The sequence below is a fragment of the Podarcis muralis genome, chromosome 5, assembly GCF_964188315.1.
Source record: "Podarcis muralis chromosome 5, rPodMur119.hap1.1, whole genome shotgun sequence".
In the NCBI taxonomy this organism is placed as follows: domain Eukaryota; kingdom Metazoa; phylum Chordata; class Lepidosauria; order Squamata; family Lacertidae; genus Podarcis; species Podarcis muralis.
In genome coordinates this window covers 96,152,110-96,176,444 of record NC_135659.1, presented here as the reverse complement: position 1 = coordinate 96,176,444, position 24,335 = coordinate 96,152,110, and the positions used below count along the sequence as shown (strand labels likewise).

The following is a 24,335-nucleotide window of genomic DNA, read 5'->3' as shown; positions in this document are numbered from 1 at the left end:
TGCCTGCCTGGCTGCCTGCGTGGCGCTGACGTCACGGGGCTGTAACGTGCCCCACATAGGCACACGCGGGGCGGCGAGCTCCCTCCCTCCCACATCCCATCGCCGCTCGCTTTGGCCGGCCTACTGGGCTGTCGCAGGCGGAAGGCCTGCACATGCGCGAGGTTTTCGCGCCTTCGGGATTCCCTTCACGCCTTCCTCCTCCCGGGTCCTTGAGAGCGCGGGAAGTGGCAGCGCGAGACCGGCGTTGAGCCTGGTAGATATTGCGCTTGCCAAGGCAGTCATTTGGGAAATGAAAACTTGCAAAGCAAGCAACCAGTTCAATCTGAAGTACGTGTATGCTTAATATCCTGTATCTGAAACCTGTTCTGCCCCCTCCCCCACACTTGGTGCCATTTTCATCTACACATGCAGCAGAGTAAGTTGACCCAGAATAGTACCAATTCAGATGGCAGATGGGAGAATGACAGTGCTGAATGCTTTCCCATGTAGAACAGTCCCTGCAAATAAAAACCTAGCATACAGGTATTTGGAAGAGGGATGCTAGCCTAACCATTACCTTCTATGCTGTTACTATTTTTTTTTTTTTTTTACATAAGTAAAAAGTGACCTTTCCCCATCTGGCATGGTGGTGTGCCTCGAGATTTTTTTCATGAAACAAGTGTGCCTTTGCCCAAAAAAGGTTGGGAAACACTGGCCTAGAAACTAATTGGCAGCCAGTGCAGTTGGGCCAGGATCCGTATAATGTGCTCAAACTGTCTTGCTCCACTGAGCAACCTGGCCGCTGAATTCTGCAACAGCTGAAGTTTCTGAACCTTCTTCAGAGGCAGCCCTACACACAACACATTGCAGTAATCTAACCTTGAGGTCATCAGTGTATAGATGACAGAAGTTAGGCTATCCCTGTCCAGATAGGGGTGTAGCTGGGCCATCAGCTGAGCTGATGGAAAGCACTCCATGCCAAAGCCACCTGAGCCTCAAGCAACAGCCAAAGATCCAGGAGCACCCCCAAGCTATATAACCACTCTTTCAGAGGGAGTGTTAGCCCATCAAGAGCAAGCAAGCTCCCACCCATCTGGTCTAGGGAACCACCCACTAACAGTGCCTAGTCTTATATGAACTGAGCTTCAGTTTGTTGGCTCTCATCCAGTTCATTACTGAAGCAAGACAACGGTCCAACACATCCACTGCTTCACCTGCAGATGTAAAGGAGAAGTAGAGCTGTGTGTTATCAGCATATTGCTGACGACAGTTTAACTGTAGATGTTTCCTGTAGATGTTAAACACCAAAGGGGATAACATTGAACCCTGAGGAACTCCACACTGAAGGCTCTAGGGACCAAAGACCACTTGCCAAGCATCACCCTCTGGAAACGATCATCCATGTAGGGCAAACCAGTGTCACCTACCCCTAACTGGGACAGCTGCTCCAGAAGGATAGCATAGTCAGCGGTATCAAAAGCTGTTGAAAGATCAAGGAGAATTAATAGGGACACATTTCTCATTTCTCTTCCGACTGAGGGCAACCAAGGCAGTTTCTGTGCTGAAACTGGGCCAAAATTCTGATTGAAATAGAATCTCTGTGTGTGCACCCTACATTTGTAAAGTCTGGAACAGCTGGAACTGGGTTTTTTTATAATTCATGTTGGAACTATGAAGATAGTGCTTGCTTTTAATGCTGCTCATAGCCTCCATATACCACAGAAATGAGCTTGGTCAGACAGCTTTCTCCCATCATCACGTGTGGATCACGTGTGGATCTTTATATTTTGCTGGATTACAACTCCCATCATCCCTAACCACTGGCCTTGTGGGCTGAGGCTGATAGGAGTTGAAGGCCAACAGCACCTGGAGAGAACCATGCTGGCCATCCATGCTAAGCTAGATGTGGTGAAAATGTATCACAAGTCAGATGCACCAACTATTACTTACTTACTTACTTACTTACTTACTTACTTACTTACTTACTTACATACTTACTGTATTTGCATGTCTGTGAGATGGCTCACAGAAAATAGAAATACACAAACATTATATTACATGGGAAGTTAATCTTGCCATTCGGAGCAGCTTGCATGCAGTTGCATTTCATGTGGGCATTATTAGACATGGTTGTAGTGCAATGCTATACATGTCTGCTCAGAAGTTATAAATGCAATGAGACTTAATGTCAGGTAAGTGTGCATACGACTGCAGCCTTAACTGACTAGTTAAAATCCAAAGCAGAGTTCTCCACAATGCAGCACAGCAGAATCCAGGGAAGAAAGTTCAGTTTGCTGTATTAATTTATTTACAAACCTTGTTTTATCTTTTCTATAAAACACAAGATATGCACAACCAAATGAAAAATACAATATAGCAATTTAAATTTTTGAAAGGCAGATGGGACTAGCAAACTAGACTAGAGAATTCTTTACTATGTACTACTGGTATTTTATTGGTCTAGGTGCTTAAAGTTTTATAATTTCTTTGTCAGCAAAAAGAACTTTCCTCCTCAACCAAACTTTGGCAATGCATTGGTCAAGGAGAGGCAACAGTTAATACATTTTTCAATTAAAATTTTATTTAAAACAATCCCCATTTCAAATATGCACTTATGTCTAGATCTGTAAAACAGAGCACCACTAGAAATTACATTCATTCCACAGCTTATTTCTGAATTTCACAGTAGTGACAATAAACATATCTGGAAGTATTTAATAGTTTAGTAAAAGTGCTATAGTACAGGCATTTATAGCATACTTTTTGTCTAATGAACACAATTAAAATATACAAGAGATTTGCAAGAGAAGCGATCTGTAAACAGCATTGACTGGCTGGTGTCCTTCATGTCACCAAGAAATACCACTTCTATCCCCTGACCAGTTTTGTGCTCTAATAAAAGCTATTTTTAAAATGTTTAAGATGATGGATGGTCAGATGCATCCAGTGCTTTAGAAAATAAAAATGGGTGTCGTCGTGTAAAACAGGAATGAATGGAAGAAGAAGAAAGGTTCACTGTTGAAGCAGTGTTTGATTTGCTAGTAGGTATGTACTTGTCTTTCTAACTGTCAAGAAAGAAATTGGGCTCACTCAGTTGAAGGGGGGGTATCAAGAACTCCTCCACCCATTGCACCTTTCTTTTATCCATCGTTACTTTTGCAAGCACTGGATTTGTACAAAAGAATAATTCATTTCATTTGGGTTTGCGTTAAGAAAAGATGCCGCTGCACTGCATCCCAATTAGATTATAAGAGTCATTATCAGTGTCACCAAGGACAAAATAATGATAGAGCAACACTCTGTAAATAGCACCATAATAATGAACATTTATTTACAAGTAATGCTGTTAACCTTTAAAAGGTTTCAGAAATCATTCACTTTGCAAATATATTCATTCATTCATTCACACAAAATGCATACTTTTGCATCTTAAAAGTGTTATTGTCATCAAAACATACAGTGTTCTTATAAGTTCAAGTATTGTTTCTGAGGTACTTTTTATGGCTTTACTTTTTTAAAAATAGAAAACCTCTTTGGTAGAATAATTGTAGCACACTAGATTGGAGCTTTATTACAATTTAAAGTACAACCTTAACCATGTATACAGTACTCATAAGTAAGCACTATTGGGGCTGATTCTCAGGTAAATGGATTAGGACTGAAGTCTTACTATTCACGCAAGTTTCTTACTACTAGTAATAATAAACTTTTACTTCATTTGCAACATGATGACCACTCTCAGAAAGTTAAAATTGCCTCCTTTATCCTCAAGAGGGCCTAACAGCACAGCCCTAATGAATTAAATTTGATTTGCACAATCAGGACCATAGCAAAACTAAATGTTAAGATGTTTTAAAATATACATTTATTATAATGTATAACGGAGCAGGAATGTTCACTATGCTGCTGCCCTTAATGCACACCTGCTTAACTGACTGAGCAAAGCATGTACTAAATTTCATTGGATTTACTGCTGCGAAATAGCACTTTCCCCCTATAATCTCTTAGCTAACCCTTTCCAATAGAGCAGGCATAGGCAAACTCGGCCCTCCAATGGGACTACAATTCCCATCTTCCCTGACCACTGGTCCTGTTAGCTAGGGATCATGGGAGTTGTAGTCCCAAAACGTCTGGAGGGCCGAGTTTGCCTATGTCTGCAATAGAGTAATCCCTACAATCATATACATCATAAAAATTCATCCAATCTTCTAGTATAAAATGAACACACCAATCATCAAACATGAATCAACAAGTCTACTGTATCAATACACTGTCTGCTATACACTGAATATTTTTCATAAACGGCATTATAAATTCAAGCAATGGATTCAGTTTGTAACATGACAGTCTTTAAGAGGAAGCAGGATGGCTAGTGATTATTTGGTTCACTATAGATAGGCAGAGTTTAATTATACACGTAAGAACAGGCCTTCAGAATGGTGGGCTCCCCGTTTACAGAATTCTCTCCCCAGGGAGACATGCCTGGCACCATCATTATCTCCCAGGCTTTTAAATCTTAATTTCCTGCTTATCTTTTAGTGGGGGAGGGCTTGAGTTTGATATGCGCATATTTAATACTTGTGTACTTAAGATTGTTTTATTCTGTTTTTATACTTGTTCTTTGGAAGTCACTTGGAGTTCTTTTTTCTGAGAAAAGTGACTAATAAATAACGATGACAACAAAACCAAGTAGTGTCAATCTAAATGAAACAGTATCATAATACCCTTCTTAGAATTAATGAAAAACTCAGCTAGCTTCTGAATTTCAGCTTTTTCCTTCAAGCTTAATGCTTAAAAAAAGACTAGTTGGCCGAGGTGTGTGTGTGGCTGTTAGGGGGTCATAATCCAGCATGTAGTATCTGAATGGTCATCAGTCAGGGCACTGTTAAGACAAGATGCTGTTTGCCATTTTCCAAAAGTTTCTATGTTCTGATGCCACCTGAAGTCTTTTATTCTGGGTAAAGACTATGTTGAATCTTAAGGCAGCAACCTGCTATTTCTGTACTGTATCTTTGTTTTGTTTAATACTGTTTAACACTGAACCACAGAAAGCCAGCTCATGGATTTATGATTTTTTCGTTGGTGGTGGTCATAATGCAAATATTACGATACTGCTCCTGTCTGGATTGAGTACATGGAATGGCCACCCAGTCTTTTGAGGACACTAAATCCTAGTAGGAACTACCCATTAGGAACATTTTACACGCATCCAAGATGTGCTGCATTCAGTGGGATACACGCAGGAAACTTTCATGGGTAGCTATTCTGTTTTAGCCTCAACACCTTATACTGTACATTGTCTCCTTACTAGCAAAAAATAAGCATCATGCAAGCAAATAAAAAAGAGCTATTCCTTCAGAGACACAGAGCTTTCCCTTTTTCTCCTCTCAACTCCTGTGTGCTGATCTCTGTCTGCCCTGCTGTGCTTTCTTCTCTCATGACCTACTGTTTGTCAAAGAGCAAAGTAAATTATTCAGCAGTTGCCAGACGGTAAAATGGCAGGCTAGTTGTGCTAATTGGAAGAGAAAAAGTATTTGCTTGCACGCTCATGCCCTGCCAAACACAAATTTTTGCTAGTCAAGAAAGAGATGGCAAGAGAGTTTTGAAGGGTTTTGTTATTCAAAAGGCAAAAGGTCCAAATACAGTTTTTCCCCCAACTGGCTTTGGATTTTTGCCCCCCACCCCCAGGAAGAAATTGTATTTCTAGTGTCACCCAACATAATCTCTGGACTGGAGAGATTAAGGAAGCTCTAGGAACCAATTTTGAGGAATTAGTAGTAACTTATCGCAAAATATGGTCTGAAGCTCAACATAAAAAAAACGAAGATCATGGCCACTGGTCCCATCACCTCCTGGCAAATAGAAGGGGAAGAAATGGAGGCAGTGAGACATTTTACTTTCTTGGGCTCCATGATCACTGCAGATGGTGACAGCAGCCACGAAATTAAAAGACGCCTGCTTCTTGGGAGAAGGGCAATGACAGGCCTAGACAGCATCTTGAGAAGTAGAGACGTCACCTTGCCAACAAAGGTCTGTATAGCTAAAGCCATGGTTTTCCCAGTAGTGATGTATGGAAGTAAGAGCTGGACCATAAAGAAGGCTGATCGCCGAAGAATTGATGCTTTTGAATTATGGTGCTGGAGAAGACTCTTGAGAGTCCCATGGACTGCAAGAAGATAAAACGCATCCATTCTTAAGGAAATCAGCCCTGAGTGCTCACTGGAAGGACAGATCGTGAAGCTGAGGCTCCAGTACTTTGGCCACCTCATGAGAAGAGAAGACTCCCTGGAGAAGACACTGATGCTGGGAAAGATGGAGGGCACAAGGAGAAGGGGACGACAGAGGACGAGATGGTTGGACAGTGTTTTCGAGGTTACCAGCATGAGTTTGACCAAACTGCGGGAGGTAGTGGAAGACAGAGGTGCCTGGCGTGCTCTGGTCCATGGGGTCACGAAGAGTCGGACACGACTAAACGACTAAACAACAACAACATCTCCTTGGTTCCTGTCAACCTAGCAGTTCGAAAGCACGTCAAAATGCAAGGAGATAAATAGGTACCGCTCCGGCGGGAAGGTAAAATGGTGTTTCCGTGCGCTGCTCTGGTTTGCCAGAAGCGGCTTAGTCATGCTGGCCACATGACCTGAAAGCTGTCTGCGGACAAACGCCGGCTCCCTTGGCCTATAAGAGCGAGATGAACGCGCAACCCCAGAGTCGGTCACGACTGGACTTAATAGTCAGGGGTACCTTTACCCTTTACCTTTATCTCCTTGGTAGTCCGTTTGCACCTGAAGCTAAGACTAAGGTAGGTGAAACTAGAAGTTACTTCTACCAATCACTGGGGCTTCTATGCACATATCACATACTTTTGCTCAATATTCTATTCTACAAATGATAGGGATTTGGTTCTTAACATATCTGTAGGTCTGTTCTCCAAGAGGAGAAGCAAAAGAGGAAGACGTGGACTGACAGGCAGCAAGAAAGAAAATGACGACTTTCCCCAAGAGCAGGACTTCCTAACAAGACTAGGGTGTGATAAGTACTTCAAAAATGATTTTACTTGAGGACATTTTTACAGGACCAACAAAAAATGAAAAGCAAAACCAACAGCAGCAGCAGCAGCAGCAGCAGCAGCAGCATAACAAAAAACAACATTAAGGGGGAGAGGCCTCTACAGTTGTTCAAAGCTAAGTCAGTAAGCTAATAATCAAGCAGAGAACAGGCAATAATTTTAAGTTGAAAAATTCCAGAATTGTAATTGGAAATAACATAGCCTAAGGAGGACAGGATTCTTATTATCACGGGAAATGAATGCCTGCCTTCCTTTTGAACACTGAACAAAAAAATATTGAAACACCTTGGAATATTTTTATACAGCCATTAAAGGAGACCTGCTTCCAACGATACACAAAGATGGGAAACTAGCTTAATAAATTCTAAATACCTTTGGCCTAAAGGCTAAAAATCTGACATTGTGGAGCAAGTTGTAGTTCTTTTCACAAGGAGAATGGGAATATATATATAAGTAATGTTCAAAATCATTTTTTCCTTTGGGGGCTTCCCTTTTCTAAAAAGGTAAAGGTAAAGGTACCCCTGCCCGTATGGGCCAGTCTTGACAGACTCTAGGGTTGTGCGCTCATCTCACTCTAGAGGCCGGGGGCCAGTGCTGTCCGCAGACACTTCCGGGTCACGTGGCCAGCGTGACGAAGCTGCTCTGGCGAACCGGCACCAGAGCAGCACACGGAAACGCCGTTTACCTTCCCGCTATAAAGCGGTACCTATTTATCTACTTGCACTTAGGGGTGCTTTCGAACTGCTAGGTGGGCAGGAGCTGGGACCGAACGACGGGAGCGCACCCCGCCGCGGGGATTCGAACCACCGACCATGCGATCGGCAAGTCCTAGGCGCTGAGGTTTTACCGACCCACCAGTTATTCACTATTAGTCTTCAGGCCTTTTCTGGACACCCCTCCAAGCTTCTATATAATATTCCTCTCAAGCAGCTATTAATGGGAAACATTTCTCCTTGGATCATAACACCTGCTGGCAAGTTTTCAGTTTTAGGTGTGCTCTAGATGGCCCATGATTTGTGCTTGTTATCACAAGGTGGTTCTGTACCCAGGTCCATCTTTTAGCTACACCAAAAACAAGTTAGTATTTTCATGGCTGTCTCTCATTTATACTGTCCTGATTTCTAGGATTCAAAAGAAGTGTAGCCTACCCGATTGAAAAACAACGGATTTTAAAGAAATTGGGTTGTTGTTGTTTTTATATTTTTGAAGTAATTCTATGGGAGCTAACTGTACAAATCCACTTTCATCTAGCTGTATTACAACACTCATAACACTCATTACAGCTGCATACAATTCGCAGAGGGTGAAGGTATTTGAAAATATTGTGGCCCATTTAGTACAGGGGTGGGAACCTCTTTTGGCTAGTGGGCCAGATCACTATCTTCTTGACCCCGGGCAGGCCAAAGATGACACCTATCAATCACCTGATACCACAATTAATTTCAGGGGATGCTGTTCTTTGATTTTGGTCTCCCCACTTCACTCTTTCTAGCATTCCACCCCCCATATACATCCTCATATATACAGGTGTGAAGCTAGGAGAAGTCCTGCTTCTCTAAGTTATGCAAATGAGATAACTGGTTTTTTTAAAAAAAGGCATAATGCATTCTTAATCTGCTACAACAAACAGGAAATCTGCATATCACAAAACATTTACTCTTGATCACTGCATGACACATCATTTGAATGTGATATTCATTTGCCGATATTTGAACTGTGCAACCAATCCAGCAGGCTTCAACAGCAGGCGACTTCAATCCTGCTTTTTTAAAAAGGCATTTCAAAGATGCCTTTTAAAAACACAGGAAACTGCCTCTCATTGTCACATCTTTGGTTCATCTAGCTCAGTGTTGTCTAAACCGACTAGCAGCAATTCTCCAGGCTCTCAGGCAGGGGTTTCATCCAGCCCTACCCAGAGATACTGCAGATTGAGCCAGAGGCCTTCTGCATGGAAGGCAGATGTTCTACCACATCTGTGCAGCCAGAACTTTGCTGGTGGTTGATCCAAGTACATTATAACTCTGTCCTACTAATTCAGTTGCATTTTCTCCCTGTATTTTTGATATATATTTTAATATTGCTGTATACTGCATTCAGATAATGTGGGGAGGAGGTAGAGAAATGTTTTTAATAAATAATGTGCTGAGAAAATGAATGGAAAACCTTTTGATCCTTTGAACCTACTGTTAAAATCTAAAATGAATATCTACCCAGAAGACACTGCAACTCAGGCAGAACTACCCTGGGACTATGGGATGCTGTCTGTAGGAATAATCTTGTTTAGACTACAAAAATGTTTTCTCTAACATTTTCTCTTAAGATTATTACTGCTGAATAACAAAATTATATTTGTTCTTTAAGTCTGAACCATCTCCTAGATTTATGTCTCTCTGAATCCTGACCATAGAACTTGGGGATAAAGAGGTTTACAACTTTCTTTCATTACCTGGCCATTGATTCAGCATTCACACGGTACTGAGCACTGAGACTGCTGACAAAGCAGAATGCACTACCCAGTCAAAGTAGCTAAGAAATACACTTCTAAGAGTTTAATCTCACTCTCTCCATTGCCCAACAGTTTTCTTACTCATCATCAGATTCCTGATTTTGATCAATACGATTCAGAAACTCTTCAGCTACTGGCTGTGTAGAACCCAGATAGCAAACTTTCATATGAGTACTGAGGTTTTTCTGGGTACCAAAGCCCTTGCCACAAAAAAGACACATAAACGAACGTTCGCTGGAGTGCACAGACATAAGATGCCGGTTTAAGTCTGTCTTGTCTCGGAACAGTTTCAGGCAGCAAGGGCATTGCATCTTCTTCCTGTTGAAGTGGATTGTTTTTTCATGACGATCCATGTTGGATTTTAGTGTGAAGCTAGCAGGACACTTTGGACACTGGAAACGGGCAAATTGCCCTGGAGATATGTGCTCAGAAAGGTTAGCCAGTATTGGCCTAGAGTAGTCCACTACATCAAAAGGGACAATCATGGGGAAAGTGTGTTCCTTAATGTGTTCCTTCAGCTTTTCCACACATTCAAAAAATCTTCTGCAGAAAGCACAGCTCAGCCTCTTGTGGCCAGAAGAATCCAAGAACAAACCCTCGTGGACTAAGTCCACATCTTCAGATTGTGATGCATTTATATCTAAAAAAAAGGAAATGCAAAAAATTAAATTTTAAGTTTTATACTTTGAATCATTAATATACCGTCTTCCTTCTTTCCATTTACCTGTTTCAGAACTATCTAACTGCCACAGTGTTAGAAATCCATCATAGGTGACCTGCAAAAGAAAATTGCAATTATGTTAATGATCACTCAGAGAACATCAAGTACTTTAAAACCTGCAAATTACTAAAACTTGCTGTAATACTGCTCCTTCTGCAAATCTTCATTACAAATAGTTACTCAAATCAATGTTTCATTTCATACCTAAAAGTATGCTCAAAATATATAACCAATATATACCCAAACTGCTAATAAGAACTGTTAAGTATCTGTATATTTGTTCATTTTATGATCTCAAAAAATCTGTGTTCAGTAGATTCTGTACAGAAATGAGAGCTTCACAGGTATGCCATGTCATCATCATCATCATTATTATTTATTAAATTTATTGGTTGCTTTTTCTTGCCAAAGGCAACTCAAAGCAATTTACAAACAAAAACCTACTTAGATGCACGAAAAAGCATTAAAATAATACATTTAAAATACATTTAAAACACCCCACCCACCCTAAGAGGCCAAAGATAGTTAGAGGCCAAAGACCTGGTTAAAGAGGAAAGTTACTGCTTGGTGCCTAAAGATATAGAATGATGGCGCCAGGCGAGCATATACTTTTCTATTTCGAAGCACTACCATGAAGGAAAGGCTATGAAGCCAAGAAGTAGGCCATGATATGTTATGAGAGACCTTGTTAAGTGAGACCCAGAAGGGCAATTTGTATACCAACATTTTTTGATCCTTAGTACCAAACTGTTAAATTCTGGCATTTCCAAAAAATATGTGTAACTATTCCCGACCCTGCTCCAGTTTCCTTTATCCACTCCCACCCTTAACTACATTTTAGTATTGTCTAATTTAAAAGGATTAATTACTGGATATTTTCAAGTTTTGAGTTATTTGCATAATATTACTTGTATGCTACACAGTACTTCCTTATGAGACATAATGGGTGATTTAGTTGAGGTGGGGTGGAGATGTAATTACTACTGAATACTTTCATCAAGTTGTCTGTGATGATGAGTTTTCTTTCATTTTTTTAAAATCAGGGAAACAGTTGTTTAACTAAAAATAATAATAATATATGATATATTTTACAAGACCAGATACATTTACAGGAAGAATAATTATTCCTGCCATGCTTTTTGATATTTAGAATAATTATTGCCCAAGTTTTTAAACAGTGGATAAATGGTCCTTAGGAAGCTCTCAATTCTGTACATGCTTGATTCTGGTTGCTACGACTATGAAGTATTTTTTCTAGTCTGGCCTTTAGGTTTCCTTTAAAAAGTTCAGGAAAGTATTTCTATAATATAGGGATCTGAAGATCAAAACCATTACGTGGGTTGCAAGAGTTAGTATTACATATTTCCGTAAACATACTGCTGTTTCGAACAGAAGGAACAAATTACTCTGCATTTTTTGTTTTTTGATAGAATTTCACAAAGCAGTAAAGGTAAAGGAGAGTACCACTTTACGGACAATACAAATAGCCTAGGTCTGTTACAAATTTGAATAATTCAAAATTCTAAGATACATTAAGAATAGCAAACTGAGCATGATGACACAATTTCAGTTGTAAGTTTTATAACACTTAAAAACTAGCATTACCCCCAGATAACTATAATATTACCTGAGTTGAAGGCATCACTCTTTTCACAGTATCTGGTGATATTTCACCAGAAGAGGGGATGATGGTAGTGGGGCTCTGAGTGGCAAGGTGTGATGAAGGCAGCAGAGGAGGAGTTGATGCTTCCACTTTGCCATCACATTCACCCCTTGAACGATTCAAGTTGGTGCCAGACCCTGAGGAACACAGGAAACGAGTCTCACCCACATGAACTAGCACCAGCTGGTGGTTTTACAAAAGGCAGGGAATGAACAGCTGTAGCTTAATCTTCTGTCAGTGGGAGTGAACGAAGTGCCACAGAGAATCCAGGCCCATTGACTGTTTTAAATAGCCTCCCCTCCCAAAAGTGTGGTGGGAATTATATCACACAGCAGCATAATGGTCACTAAAGGAAGTCAAAACAAGAAAAAGAACACAAGGCAGCACAAAAATGAGAACAACTTTCAAAAGATACAATGATCCGTTATTTGCATGTGACTAATTCATTGCCATTTCTTTAAAACTCCAAAAAATTCTTTTAAACATAAAAAGGACAAGGTTGTTCTTACTGTCATAACAAGTCATCTCATTAGCAATTGGAAAAGGAATATATGGAGCTCTGCTGCAGCCAGCAGTGGGAGACCCATGCACACACCAGACTCTAATAATGACTAGCATGTTCAAGTTAGTCATAACTAGCATTGTTGCTGTTAGGGAAAGTAATACAAAAACATCACACATCCAGCTTAAACACAGCCCACAAAAATAATGCATTATGATACGAAAAGTCTTATTTTTTCTGAGTTAATTCACAGAATTGTGGGACCACTAATGAAATACAGCCTCAAACATAATCTCACGATCAAATCCACAAGGTACAAATACTGTATATTTTTGTGTTGAGGGCACTGTAGTACAATATGCTGGGGACACAAGACATCACTATTCACACAAAAAGTGAAGTAAGTGTAGCAATTTATTTTCAAATATTTGCAGAATTTAAGTTAAACATACATGACAGAACACTGATTATTACGAAATACTAGACTTAACAGCCTAATCCCAAGACTTGAAATGGTAGCAATAAGGTGAGTAATACAGAGGAACCTGTGTGAGGCTACCAGACCAGTACTACGGTATGATTAACTGGTTAATTGAACCTTTTCTTACCAATACTGTATTTAGAAAACTGTGTATGTATCAAAATAAATTGTGTGATGATTAAGCTATCAGATAGCATTATACACACACCACAAAACTATTTAAATTCTGATTATAAATGGTGGTTATAAAGAACTTTTATCCTGAACTGCAAAAGCAAGAAAGAAACACAATCCTACTGAAGGCATAGAATGAAATAGCAGTATCAGAGCAACAGAAAATATATGTTCTAAATCTTGTTAAAATTAATGTATAGCAAGAAACATGTTCTATAAAAAGTACTTTTGAAAAATGACCACAACACAAACATTTTTCTTTAGCTTTTGAAGGTTTTTATGCATTGACTGTCACTTGATTTATAAAACCTAAGGTCAAATGTAACATGTAACCTGATGCATAAGTTGCTACTATAAATAGTTTGAGATGACATAAAAAATAACATGAGGTACTAAACTTAAGAGATATCAAAAAGCTATCATAAATAATAAGAGAGAAAATGTTTAAGAGCACATCTGAGCCAAAGAATTAGCAACAGTGTTTCCATATCACATTCATCCAAACACCCAATTTATACACAATATTATTCATTCCACTGAAAAGCCACTCAGCAAGGATGAAGTAACAAAAGTTTCAAGTCTTACACTCTATTCCTTGGGTTCACAGCAGATTATATATATTATTTCAAAAGGTTTCCAGACATGTAATTTCCACATGTTTTAATCTTGAATAGTGTATTGCAAATACATTGATTTGAAAGCAATTTGACACATTTCACTTTCAGCCTCATATAAAGAACTTATTTTGGTGCTTTTAATTTATTTGCTTACAATAATGCTTTTTCATGTCATGTTATCAAATACTGGGACCACTGCTGACTTCCCATAAAGTCCCAATGATATTTTTTTATTATTAAAATGACTGATAAATACCTAAATATCATTACACAGATTCCACTATAAAATAAAGCAATGACACGATTAAAGTTGAATATTTTGAAATCCCTCAAGTGTTTAATTGTGCTAGTTAGTAGAAACCTATTCTAAATACAAGCCTTTTGTTTGCAAAAGCCCCAAAACTGTTGGACCTCCTACTAGAGGAGGTAAGAAAATCTTATTTTAATGTACATACTGCCTTCCAAACAGAATCTGACTTACAAAAAATACACAATACAGCAAAATTAAATGCATGAGGTAATGGCAGCATCAGATCAAATCAGTTAGAGATGAAATAGTTTTTAAAGCCTGGGAAATTAAACTGACACCAAAAAAGTGTAAGTGCAAGGTAAGTCTCACTCCGTCAAGGCGCTATCCCTGAGAAGGCTCTCCCTGGTCGCCACCCACTGTACCTCAATTGGTGGAGACATCTGGAGAGGAGTCTCCAAAGACTACTTCAACTAATAAACAGCAAAGTATTTTTGAAATAGTTCAAAGCCTCCTCTCTGTTGCCCTCTTACAAGGACCGTTTAAAAAAATAAATCAGGTTTTTGGGTAGTGGAGGTACTAATTTACTGTTTCAAAGTTTTGGAAAGTTTCTATAAAATACACAAATAAAAATAAATCTAAGAAATACAAGAGATGAGCTTGAATTCACTGCATATGTACTTGGAAGCAAGTTTCACTGTGTTACTCCTAGTTACTTGTGATTGCAACCTTAATGTGTTCCAGTGGATTAAATTATCAAAATATATACAATTCAATTTCAGCATATTAAATTTGAGCAAATAAGCAAAACTCAAACATTACTCAAGATATCACCCAAAGCTACATTGCGTTAAGTTTTACCTGTTTTCAAGAATATTCAGAGAACCCTGCTAGATCAGGCCAAGGGCCTGTCTATCCATTCTAGAAGTCTGTGCTCACAGTGGCCAATCAGATGTCTATAGAAAACCCACATGCAAGACATGAGTGCAACAGTACTCGTCAGAGACCATGAATCAATAAAGTAAAAACCACCCAACACTTTTTCTTCTTCTAAAATTAAACAAAAATACCTGCCAAATACCTTCTTAGTTTATTTGTGGCACCAATCTCAAGAAACCCATATATTTATCCCTTCTACGTCAAAGGTTCAAGTTCTACATTTTGCTTTCCATTGTGTCACAAACTGAAGCACTGCCATGGCATCCCATCCACATCAAGTTCCTGAGTGATCATATCAAAGCAGCAGGAAACATTTAAAATGTTGGGATTGCAAGAGAAATACAAATAAAAGGTGCTCAGCATACTCAATGAATCTATGATGCAATAAACACTTGAGAAACACTTCAAATGAGACGAGATCACAGTGCTATTTCTGCCTGCCACAAGGTAGTCTCAAAGCTACAAAACAAAAACTGACAGTTTTACCCTATTTGTGCTAGGCAACAGTTCTTGCTGAATATATATTGGTGGGGGGCTTAGTTGCTTAGAAGCTTAGTTGCATTTGCTATCCCATTTAGGTTACCTCATCTCTCTCCCCATTCCCCGTGATAACGGCAGAACATGCAATTCGGCAGAAGTGAAATTCAGGGAGCACAACTATACAATCAATACAGTGAAGTTGTTTCATGACTGAGTGTGACTTAGCTGGATAACAAACACCCTGTGTTTTTGGCCCACACATACTGTCTTCTTTGCCACCTCCAAACTTGTACCATAGTGAAAGAAATTAAATGTTTACTTAAGACCTTATGTTTCAGTCATTTAGAAAATACTGAACACACAATCATCTTCATTCTGTCTTTAGCCCCATCTGTTAGTTTTTGATCCTATATCAAGAGGATTTATTATGGAGCAAGGCTTTAAAAAGGGATGCCTTTTCCTATCTGTTTGGTAAACAAGTATGCATTTGGTTGGCTAACAAGATGAGCAGCAACACACCAATAAAAACTGCCAACCTAGATTCATAGCCTAGATTATGGATTCACATTATTAAGTAAAAACAAATAGTCTTGTGGCACCTTAACCACTACAAATTTATTAAGGCACAAGCTTTAATATATGTCATTTGTTGTCTGCACTGCCCTTCTGCATTCTATGTAGATCAGTGGCTACACAAAACAAATAAATGGATATAACTGTGCTCAGAATGTTAATATCCCAAAATTAATAGATCATTTCAATCAATCAGAGCACTCTAAGTGATCTTAAGGTGGTCATACTTCAACAAGGGAGCTAAAGAAAACTCCAGTGAGATGTGTGAATTAGCTTACCAATTCTTCACCAATGTTGCCTTATTGTCTGTTTTGCTTTCAGGTTCTGCTTTCAACTGTTCTGCTTTCTATTTCTTCTTCTTGCATTTCACTTTCCTCTCACCTCACCCCTCTACAAATAATGTGTATATATGCTTGCCAATTTAAGATTACCCTTCATGAGGCTGATAGAGAGCAGATTCCAATTATCATCTACTTACAAATGCCACTATCTGACCAGCAACTTTCGACAGACCAAGGGCCACCTGTCACAAATCTGCTGGTAACATAGTAAAAACCTGTGTCTAGCTACCTTTTCAGATCAGGATCTTGCATGACTGAATTACTCTGCCTCACATGAAAAAGATACCTAAGAATAGAAAGCTAATATTTCAGGAGGAAGGCAAGGCTATAACTCTTCTACACGCAGGGTATTTTTCTGTATGGAGCAACACTTAATTGTGCAAGCCCATCATCTGCAATATGAAATGGTATAATTAAGGCATAGGTTTTCCACTTATCTGCTGTTTATGGGAGCTAGGCCCAAGTATCACCTTGTTAAGACTCTACATGCATAGCACTCAAAATAATTAAGGTTGCATTACTTTGGGATGAACCATACAAGGATACAAAATAAGAGTGCCTAGAACTGTTTTTTTTAAATAACTCCTTTATGAATGCTTTTAAGTAGTGTACAAAGAAACAGCAACTTACAAGACAGTGAATGTGTGCCTTTGGGTAAGTATTCGAACAGCAGAGAACTTTCCTCTCCCAGCATGTCAGCTTTCAGGGACAACAAGCTGTTCTTGCTCATAAGGGCTGCTCGCAGATTAGCAACTGCTACAGCCTGGAGCGCATCTTCCTTCTCTGGAGTAAGAGGCTGAGAGAGATAACCAGCTTCACCTCCTAGGAGTGCTTCCTCGACATTTGCATAAAGGTCCACTCTCTCTATTCGGCTGTCAGAGTTGCTGGATTCTGCCCCTGTCAGATCCACACCTAAGTGGAAGAAAAACCCAACATTAGTAAACATATCAAAATAGAGTCCTCTCAGCCACATGTACATTTGTAGCACTTCCTCCATCCATCATTCCACAGCATCAGAATCAATATGCCTGCTTAAAATGAAGGAGCTGCGATTACTTTGTCTTTTCCCCAGTTTTATGATGCCTTCATCTGATGCTATAATACAACTGTTGCTATATTTGTGCAGTACACACTTTTGCAAAGTTATGCACTCATTTTGCAAAATAAACACTCTTGCTGTTAAAATAGTAGCAGTAACATCTGGGGAAATGTGGCTGCTGCTGAAGACACTCTATAACAGAACTCAATAGTGCAATATCATTATGGACAAACAGAACCTTAATGCCCCCTTTATACTTGCTCAGTTGCAATTATTCAAACAACACATTGCAACTTCACAACATTATGAATACAGTGGTACCCCGGGTTAAGTACTTAATTCGTTCCGGAGGTCCGTTCTTAACCCGAAACTGTTCTTAACCTGAAGCACCACTTTAGCTAATGGGGCCTCCCACTGCCGCCGCAGCACAATTTCTGTTCTCATCCTGAAGCAAAGTTCTTAACCCAAGGTACTATTTCTGGGTTAGCGGAGTCTGTAACCTGAAGCGTATATAACCCAAGGTACCACTGTACAACGGACTAGTACATGCTTCAAACAGTGTGCATGTCTCAACACACTATGCATGGAATATAGAGAAGCCTCAGAAAGCTTGTTTTAGACCCATCTTGCCCTATTCATTTATTTTATTTAAATATCTATACACTACTTCTCTCTGAAAAACAAAACAAAAAATCACCACCAAAATAATCTGAAAGAAAAACCAAAAGCAATCTTCTAAACAGTTGTAAGATACCAGAGCAGATATTGATCAGATTCCCCAAGAACCAGTACACCCACACAATTGTTTTAATGCAAAATATACACCCACATAATTGTTTTAGCCTTGCAGATAGAGTGGAAATTAATCAAGTCTCCTGGGCAGTTTGAGTGCTGCCACCTACCACTGGTTACGCATCAGATATAGAATGAACAAAAAACAAGTCTCCCCTGATAACTGTGAAGGTGGGTAGGCTCAAATGGGAGGTGGTGATCTTTTAGAAACGTTAGCTTAGCCCCAAACAGCTTCAAGGTCAAAGAAGATAGTACTGTGAACTGGGTCTGGAAACAAACTGCGAGACAGTGAAGTTGTACAATAGTGATTTTGTAAGATTATACTCTGGTTGTAGCCAAAGCTTTGCCTACATTCCTGGCCACAGTCACCTTAGAGATATCCAGGAGTAATGTCATATTTGGAAGCACTCCCAAGCTACACACACACCTCATTCAGCACAATCTCATTCAGAAGAGCCTGGGCAACAATTTTGACATCATCAAGTTTGCTAACCAACAGAAAATCCATCTCATCCGATTTATGTTTCACTTTATTAGTTTCATAGAATCATAGAATTGTAGAGTTGGAAGGAACAATGAGGGTCATCTAATTTAACCCCCTCCAGTGCAGGAATCTTTTATCCAACTTGGGGCTCAAACCCAAAAACCTAAGATTAAGAGTCGCATGATCTACCAACTGAACTATCGTCAGGTCTCATCCTACAATCACCTAGAAAATGAGTCAGGATCTCATCATCTTTCCTAGAATCAGAAGAAGCTGGATGTAATCAGCACACCTAATTTGACTGCCCAGCTCAAATCTCCAGACAAAGTTTCCTAGTGTTTCCATGTAGATTATAACAGCATTGGAACAAATTGGAACCCTGCAGACTGCATGCCATGGAGACAAGAAGCAGCTTGTCAGCACCACTGTATCCTAAAAAAAGAGATCAGAACAAACATAAAACTTTGCTGGCAAGCCCCGTATCTATCAGACATACAGTGGTACCTCGCAAGACGAATGCCTCGCAAGACAAAAAACTCGCTAGACGAAAGGGTTTTTTGTTTTTTGAGCTGCTTCACAAGACGATTTTCCCTATGGGCTTGCTTCGCAAGACGGAAACGTCTTGCAAGTTTGTTTCCTTTTTCTTAACACCGTTAATACAGTTGCGACTTGACTTCGAGGAGCAACTCATAGAATGCGGTGTGGTAGCCTTTTTTGAGGTTTTTAAAGACTTTGGTGATTTTTGAAGCTTTTCCAAAACTTTCCCGGCACCGTGCTTCGCAAGACGAAAAAAATCACAAGACGACAAAACTCGCAGAACGAATTAATTTCGTCTTACGAGGCACCACTGTACCAGAATAACATCATGTTCAATATTACCAAAAGTCACTGAGGTCTAACAAAACTCTTGCCTGTTCTGGTTCCAAGAGGTGACAGTCATTCAGCAGGAAAGCAAGGCCACCTCAGCCCTAGAACCAGGCTGGGAAACAAGGGAGGAATCCAACATCCCATCGTGGTCTTCTGATTGTTCTGTTAATGAATGCATTTCTACTTGCCAAATGGAACAATTCAACTCCTCCCTCCAAGCACAGTTCTGAGTCTCCTAACCATCCAGAAAGGATTTCGGGGAGCTGTGGTGGCGTAATGGGGGGGGGGGGGGAAGAGCCCCCCTTGCACTAGCAGGAGTCCTTGTACTGGTCGCCACGAGTGTGCCAGGCTAACTGAATCCAGGCCCAGATTTTTTAAAGGATCTAGGTTAGGGAAGCAGAACCTTGTTCAGCCCAAGATCCATATTCCTTCATGGCCTACCTTCTAAGACCCACATAGCAGTGGTAGGCAGGGTCAGATGCAAAAATGGGCTGAGCAATGGATGAGAATCCTACCTTTTTACAAGAGATTCCATTCCAGCTATGCAAAAGTTTGAGGCTTCTACACATACACATATACCACATATCCACCCTCCTCCCAGGTATCCAAGAGGCATTATCACAGTTCACAAACACACTGAACCAGACAAAAGCACTCAAAGTGTGGCCTATAGAGGGTCATAGCCTAAGGAGAATCCTGAGGGCAAAACAGAGAGGCCTCTAGGCCTGAGATTTCACATTCCAGATCTAAGAAATCAGTTTCATTCAATAATCCCTGAACCACCCCACGACTATTCTCCCAACCTCCTTTCTTAGCAGGTAGAAGGCAAACAGTTTTCAAGTACATAGTAAACAGCAACCTATCATGGTGGTTGGGCAGAAAAATTGTTTTTAGTTATCCTGCCTCAGCATTCTTCTTCCACACCCACATCATGGAGCTGATGAACCAAGAACTGCACTGTCCAAGATTAAATTTACTGCTGCAATATGAAGAAGGGCAAGTCCATGAACTATGATACAATGCTGATAGAAGTTGACACAGATAAATGAAAAACTTAATTAAATTGTGGGAGCTGTACCTGAGACATGGCAGGAATACGAATTGAAAACCCTCCTCCATCTGGTACTGTAAGGAGTCAGGGCAGTTATTAACTGGAAACTCAGATTTAATAACCTTAAAATAAAGCTCTCTTTTTAAGATGGGCCATTCTGAAAATTATATTTCTGCTTAGTGCCATCAAATTAAAAACAAAAATTAATACTGCAATATAAACTTAAACTAAAAAGAGAATAGTGTAATATACAAGAGATTTCACTCTGGCCTATGTGTGCAGCGGGTTGGAGGGAGGCAGAATGTTGCTTTGCACATTTGGCTCGGTATGTGGAAGGGACAGCCATGTAGTGGGTTAATAAACCTTTAAATAACATCCAAATCAGCCCCAAGAATGTTCCCTTGATAATATCACCAATGTATCATCCATATGACAAGGGCATTCAGAGGAGCATTCTGTTTGTGTGGTAAGAATTAGCCGACTGCATTATGCTAAAATACAACCCTGTGAGGGCTTGATTTTTAAAAATAAACTAACAAAATGTTTACTTCAATAAACCTTATTATCTGAAATAAAGTATGTTTTCTATCCTGACTAGTACTACTACATTTTTGTTTGTTTGTTTTGCCCAGTTCACATTACTCTCCCTTAAATACTAACAGTGTGACAGGACAACAAAGTAAAGCCACAATCCCTGCTCAAAAGGAACATCTGCATCCACATTAAAATCTGCCCAGGAATCCCAGCTAGGAACACAGTGTGTATATGAACTTCCATCCATGGGCACACCAAAGTAGGATCTTCCTTTTTGTGGATTAACAATCACAGACTTCCTGGGTGATGTTTAACTAAGTGACGTCCTCTGATTTCAGTAGATCTACTCTTGTGATGACTTAGTCAGATACCATCTAATGTCATCTGAAATTCAATATTGCATAAGCTTATAGATACAAAAACATTTCAAAAAAGGTGCAGGTGGGAGTGTTTGTAGATGTCAAATCCCAAAGCAATCTACTTTTTTTAAATAATAAATAGATCAGGTATTGTTTGAGTATTCAAAGGAAAGGAAAGGAAGAAAGGAACATGCCAGAAAAAAGCAGAACACACAACTATATTTCAACTTTCAGGTAGGTAGCAGTGTTGGTCTGACGCAGTTGAAATAAATAAAAAATTGTCCAGTAGCACCTTAGAGACCAACTAAGTTTGTTCTGGGTATAAGCTTTTGTGTGCATGCACACTTCTTCAGATTTCAACTGTTCCCATTCTTCCTGTGAAGGTAGTTGGCCTCTACAGTGCCAAACTTTAATGCCACAAAATCCTACAGCCCAGTGGTTTAGGAATCCTATAAAACTATATCCCTAATATATGTGAATGACCCAATAGGAAAATAATAATGCTACTCTTTCAGCAATTCAAAAAAATCCTTGTTTTCATGCATAACAATAATTTAGAAAGATAGTTTTCTGCCTATATTAGCACCTAAAAGCAGACTGAAAAGTTTAAAAATAAGCCAGCTAAATCCTTCATTTCATTCTCAACTACTGATATGAAAAAAATCTGCACTATGCATTGGCTTACAAATTTTGTTAAGGAGACCAACGAAAACAATGTCTTTTTCCGTGCTTCTTAATTTATTTATATATTTTTATATGGTTGCCTTTTGGGGCCCAGCTCCCTGAAGGAAGCTTACACCACAATAAAGCACCAATCTAAACTGATATAAGAAAGGTAGAACCACCAAAGGTACCCACCAATAAAAAACAAATTAAAAAATATAGGCCAGTTAAAATAATCATGGAGAGGTAACAACAATAACAGCAGCTAACATTATCCTTACTCATATATCCCCAAGAATGATGTTCAGTTGTCTCTATACTAATGCACAGAGCATGGGAAATAAGATGAACTTGAGCTCTTCCTCAGCCTTGTGGCCCTGAAGTGTTTGCGACGGCCTGAGCATTGGTTGCGCCTCTAGCAGTCCAGGCAGAGCCATGGGACACGATTCAAGAGAAGCTGCGCAACCACTACGCGCCAAAGCCATCCAAGATTGCTACCCAGCATGCGATCTATCACCGGAACCAGGCAGAGGGGGAGTCAATTAAGAACTACACCGCCGCTCTCCGACAGGCTGTAATGCACTGCGAGTTCTGAGACTTAGACGATGCCCTGATGGATCGAATCGTCTGCGGGGTCCGGGACATCCGTCTGCAACGGCGTCTCCTCACCAAGCCAGACCTCACGCTGCAGAAAGCCATTGAGGAGGCTGTGGCTTCAGAAGCTGCTGAACTCTCCGCCCACTCTGGTGGGCCCTCGGCGATCCAGCAGGGTTTCCAAGCGCCTAGCGTATTTAAAAGATTATGTTCACTGGACAAACTGCACATGTAAAGCTGTATGGTGAATAGGGTCAATTAATATGCTTATGTGCCATACTGAAACCAATAAGGGTATTGCTGTATGTAATGGAACCACTATGATTGTAACTAATGCCTTATCTCGGTGGGGAGGGGTGTTATGTATTGAAGTTCTCACCCTGGCCACCAGGAGTATTGTGTATATATGTTTCACTCAGGTCCACGTCAGTTACTTTAGGTGGGAAACCCTAGGTTGTTGTTGCTACAATGTTGACAGCTGGCTGCCTATAAAAGCAGGCCAGCTGAGCTGCTTGCTGTTCAGTTCTGTTCTGGCCTATGAATAAACAAGAGCTGTTTGAAGCATCGCTGTGTCATCTGATATGTTCACCCACAACTTAACAAGAATACAACTGATGTACCGGCATAAAATGGCCAAAAGTATCCCTGACCACTGTCAATGAACTAGCAAAATCTGGATTAAGTAGATTGGAACAGCACTTCTCTTGAACATAGTTCTGTAGGGAAGCAATCACATGAAAGTATTCTTGACTATTATAGCAGTCCCTTTCAACTGATACAGAAGAAATAATCCCTGTGTGATTCTTCCACTGGCCAGCTGGAAATCTAACTAGGGTTGCCATATGTCTGGAATTGCCTGGAGATATAAGGAATACTGCAGTTACCAGCAGTTGGCAGGAGTGTCCAGGTGGAAAAGCTCAACAACCTTTCTGTTTGGATTTTCACTGTCTGGAATATGGCAACCCCCTATCTGAAGGCCTCCCTTGGTGGCATTTGTACTATTCTAACCAACTTAGAGGGACCCGGGTGGCGCTGTGGGTTAGACCACAGAGCCTAGGACTCAGCCTAGGACTCAGAAGGTCGGTGGTTCGAATCCCCGCAACGGGGTGAGCTCCCGTTGCTCGGTCCCTGCTCCTGCCAACCTAGCAGTTTGAAAGCACGTCAAAGTGCAAGTAGATAAATAGGTACTGCTCCGGCGGGAAGGTAAACAGCGTTTCTGTGCGCTGCTCTGGTTTCGCCAGAAGCGGCTTAGTCATGCTGGCCACATGACCTGGAAGCTGTACGCCAGCTCCCTCGGCCAATAAAGTGAGATGAGCGCCGCAACCCCAGAGTCGGCTACGACTGGACCTAATGGTTAGGGGTCCCTTTACCTTTACCAACTTAGAGGAGAATGATCTAGAATATTTTCTGTGATGAAAAGATGAGGAAGCCTTTGAAAAGCTTCAGTCATGATTAAAGTAATAAATTCAGAGCAAGAGGAGCTGAATTGTTGTTGTAATGGAATTACACACGTACAACTATTATTTTTCACAAGTTTTCATTAATAAATTCAGTTACTGGCACATTGAGATATATAGCAGCTTGGGAGGGGCTGCCTTCGGATGTCTTCTACAAGTAAAATAGTTATTTACTTAGCATCTGATGGGAGCATTCCACAGGG

The 24,335-nt window shown here is 40.2% G+C and overlaps 1 protein-coding gene across 3 annotated transcripts in view; it reads right to left on the bottom strand.

Moving 5' to 3' along the window:
• ZBTB46 (zinc finger and BTB domain containing 46) overlaps positions 1 to 24,335 on the bottom strand; it is a 56,738-nt gene that overhangs the window by 17,535 nt on the left and 14,868 nt on the right. For 2 of the 3 annotated variants that reach the window (XR_013393045.1, XR_013393046.1), the window contains 5 exons: positions 16,923 to 17,204; positions 11,903 to 12,075; positions 10,279 to 10,330; positions 7,896 to 10,194; positions 2,541 to 7,543 (listed from right to left, as the gene is read on the bottom strand). Coding sequence is in view for 1 of the 3 variants with exons in the window: in XM_028735491.2 (XP_028591324.2) it covers positions 16,923 to 17,204 (282 nt within the window). In the remaining 2 variants the exon portion in view is untranslated. Of the gene's footprint in view, positions 1 to 2,540; positions 7,544 to 7,895; positions 10,195 to 10,278; positions 10,331 to 11,902; positions 12,076 to 16,922; positions 17,205 to 24,335 lie in introns of those variants that run through there. The other variant, XM_028735491.2, reaches the window with a different exon arrangement.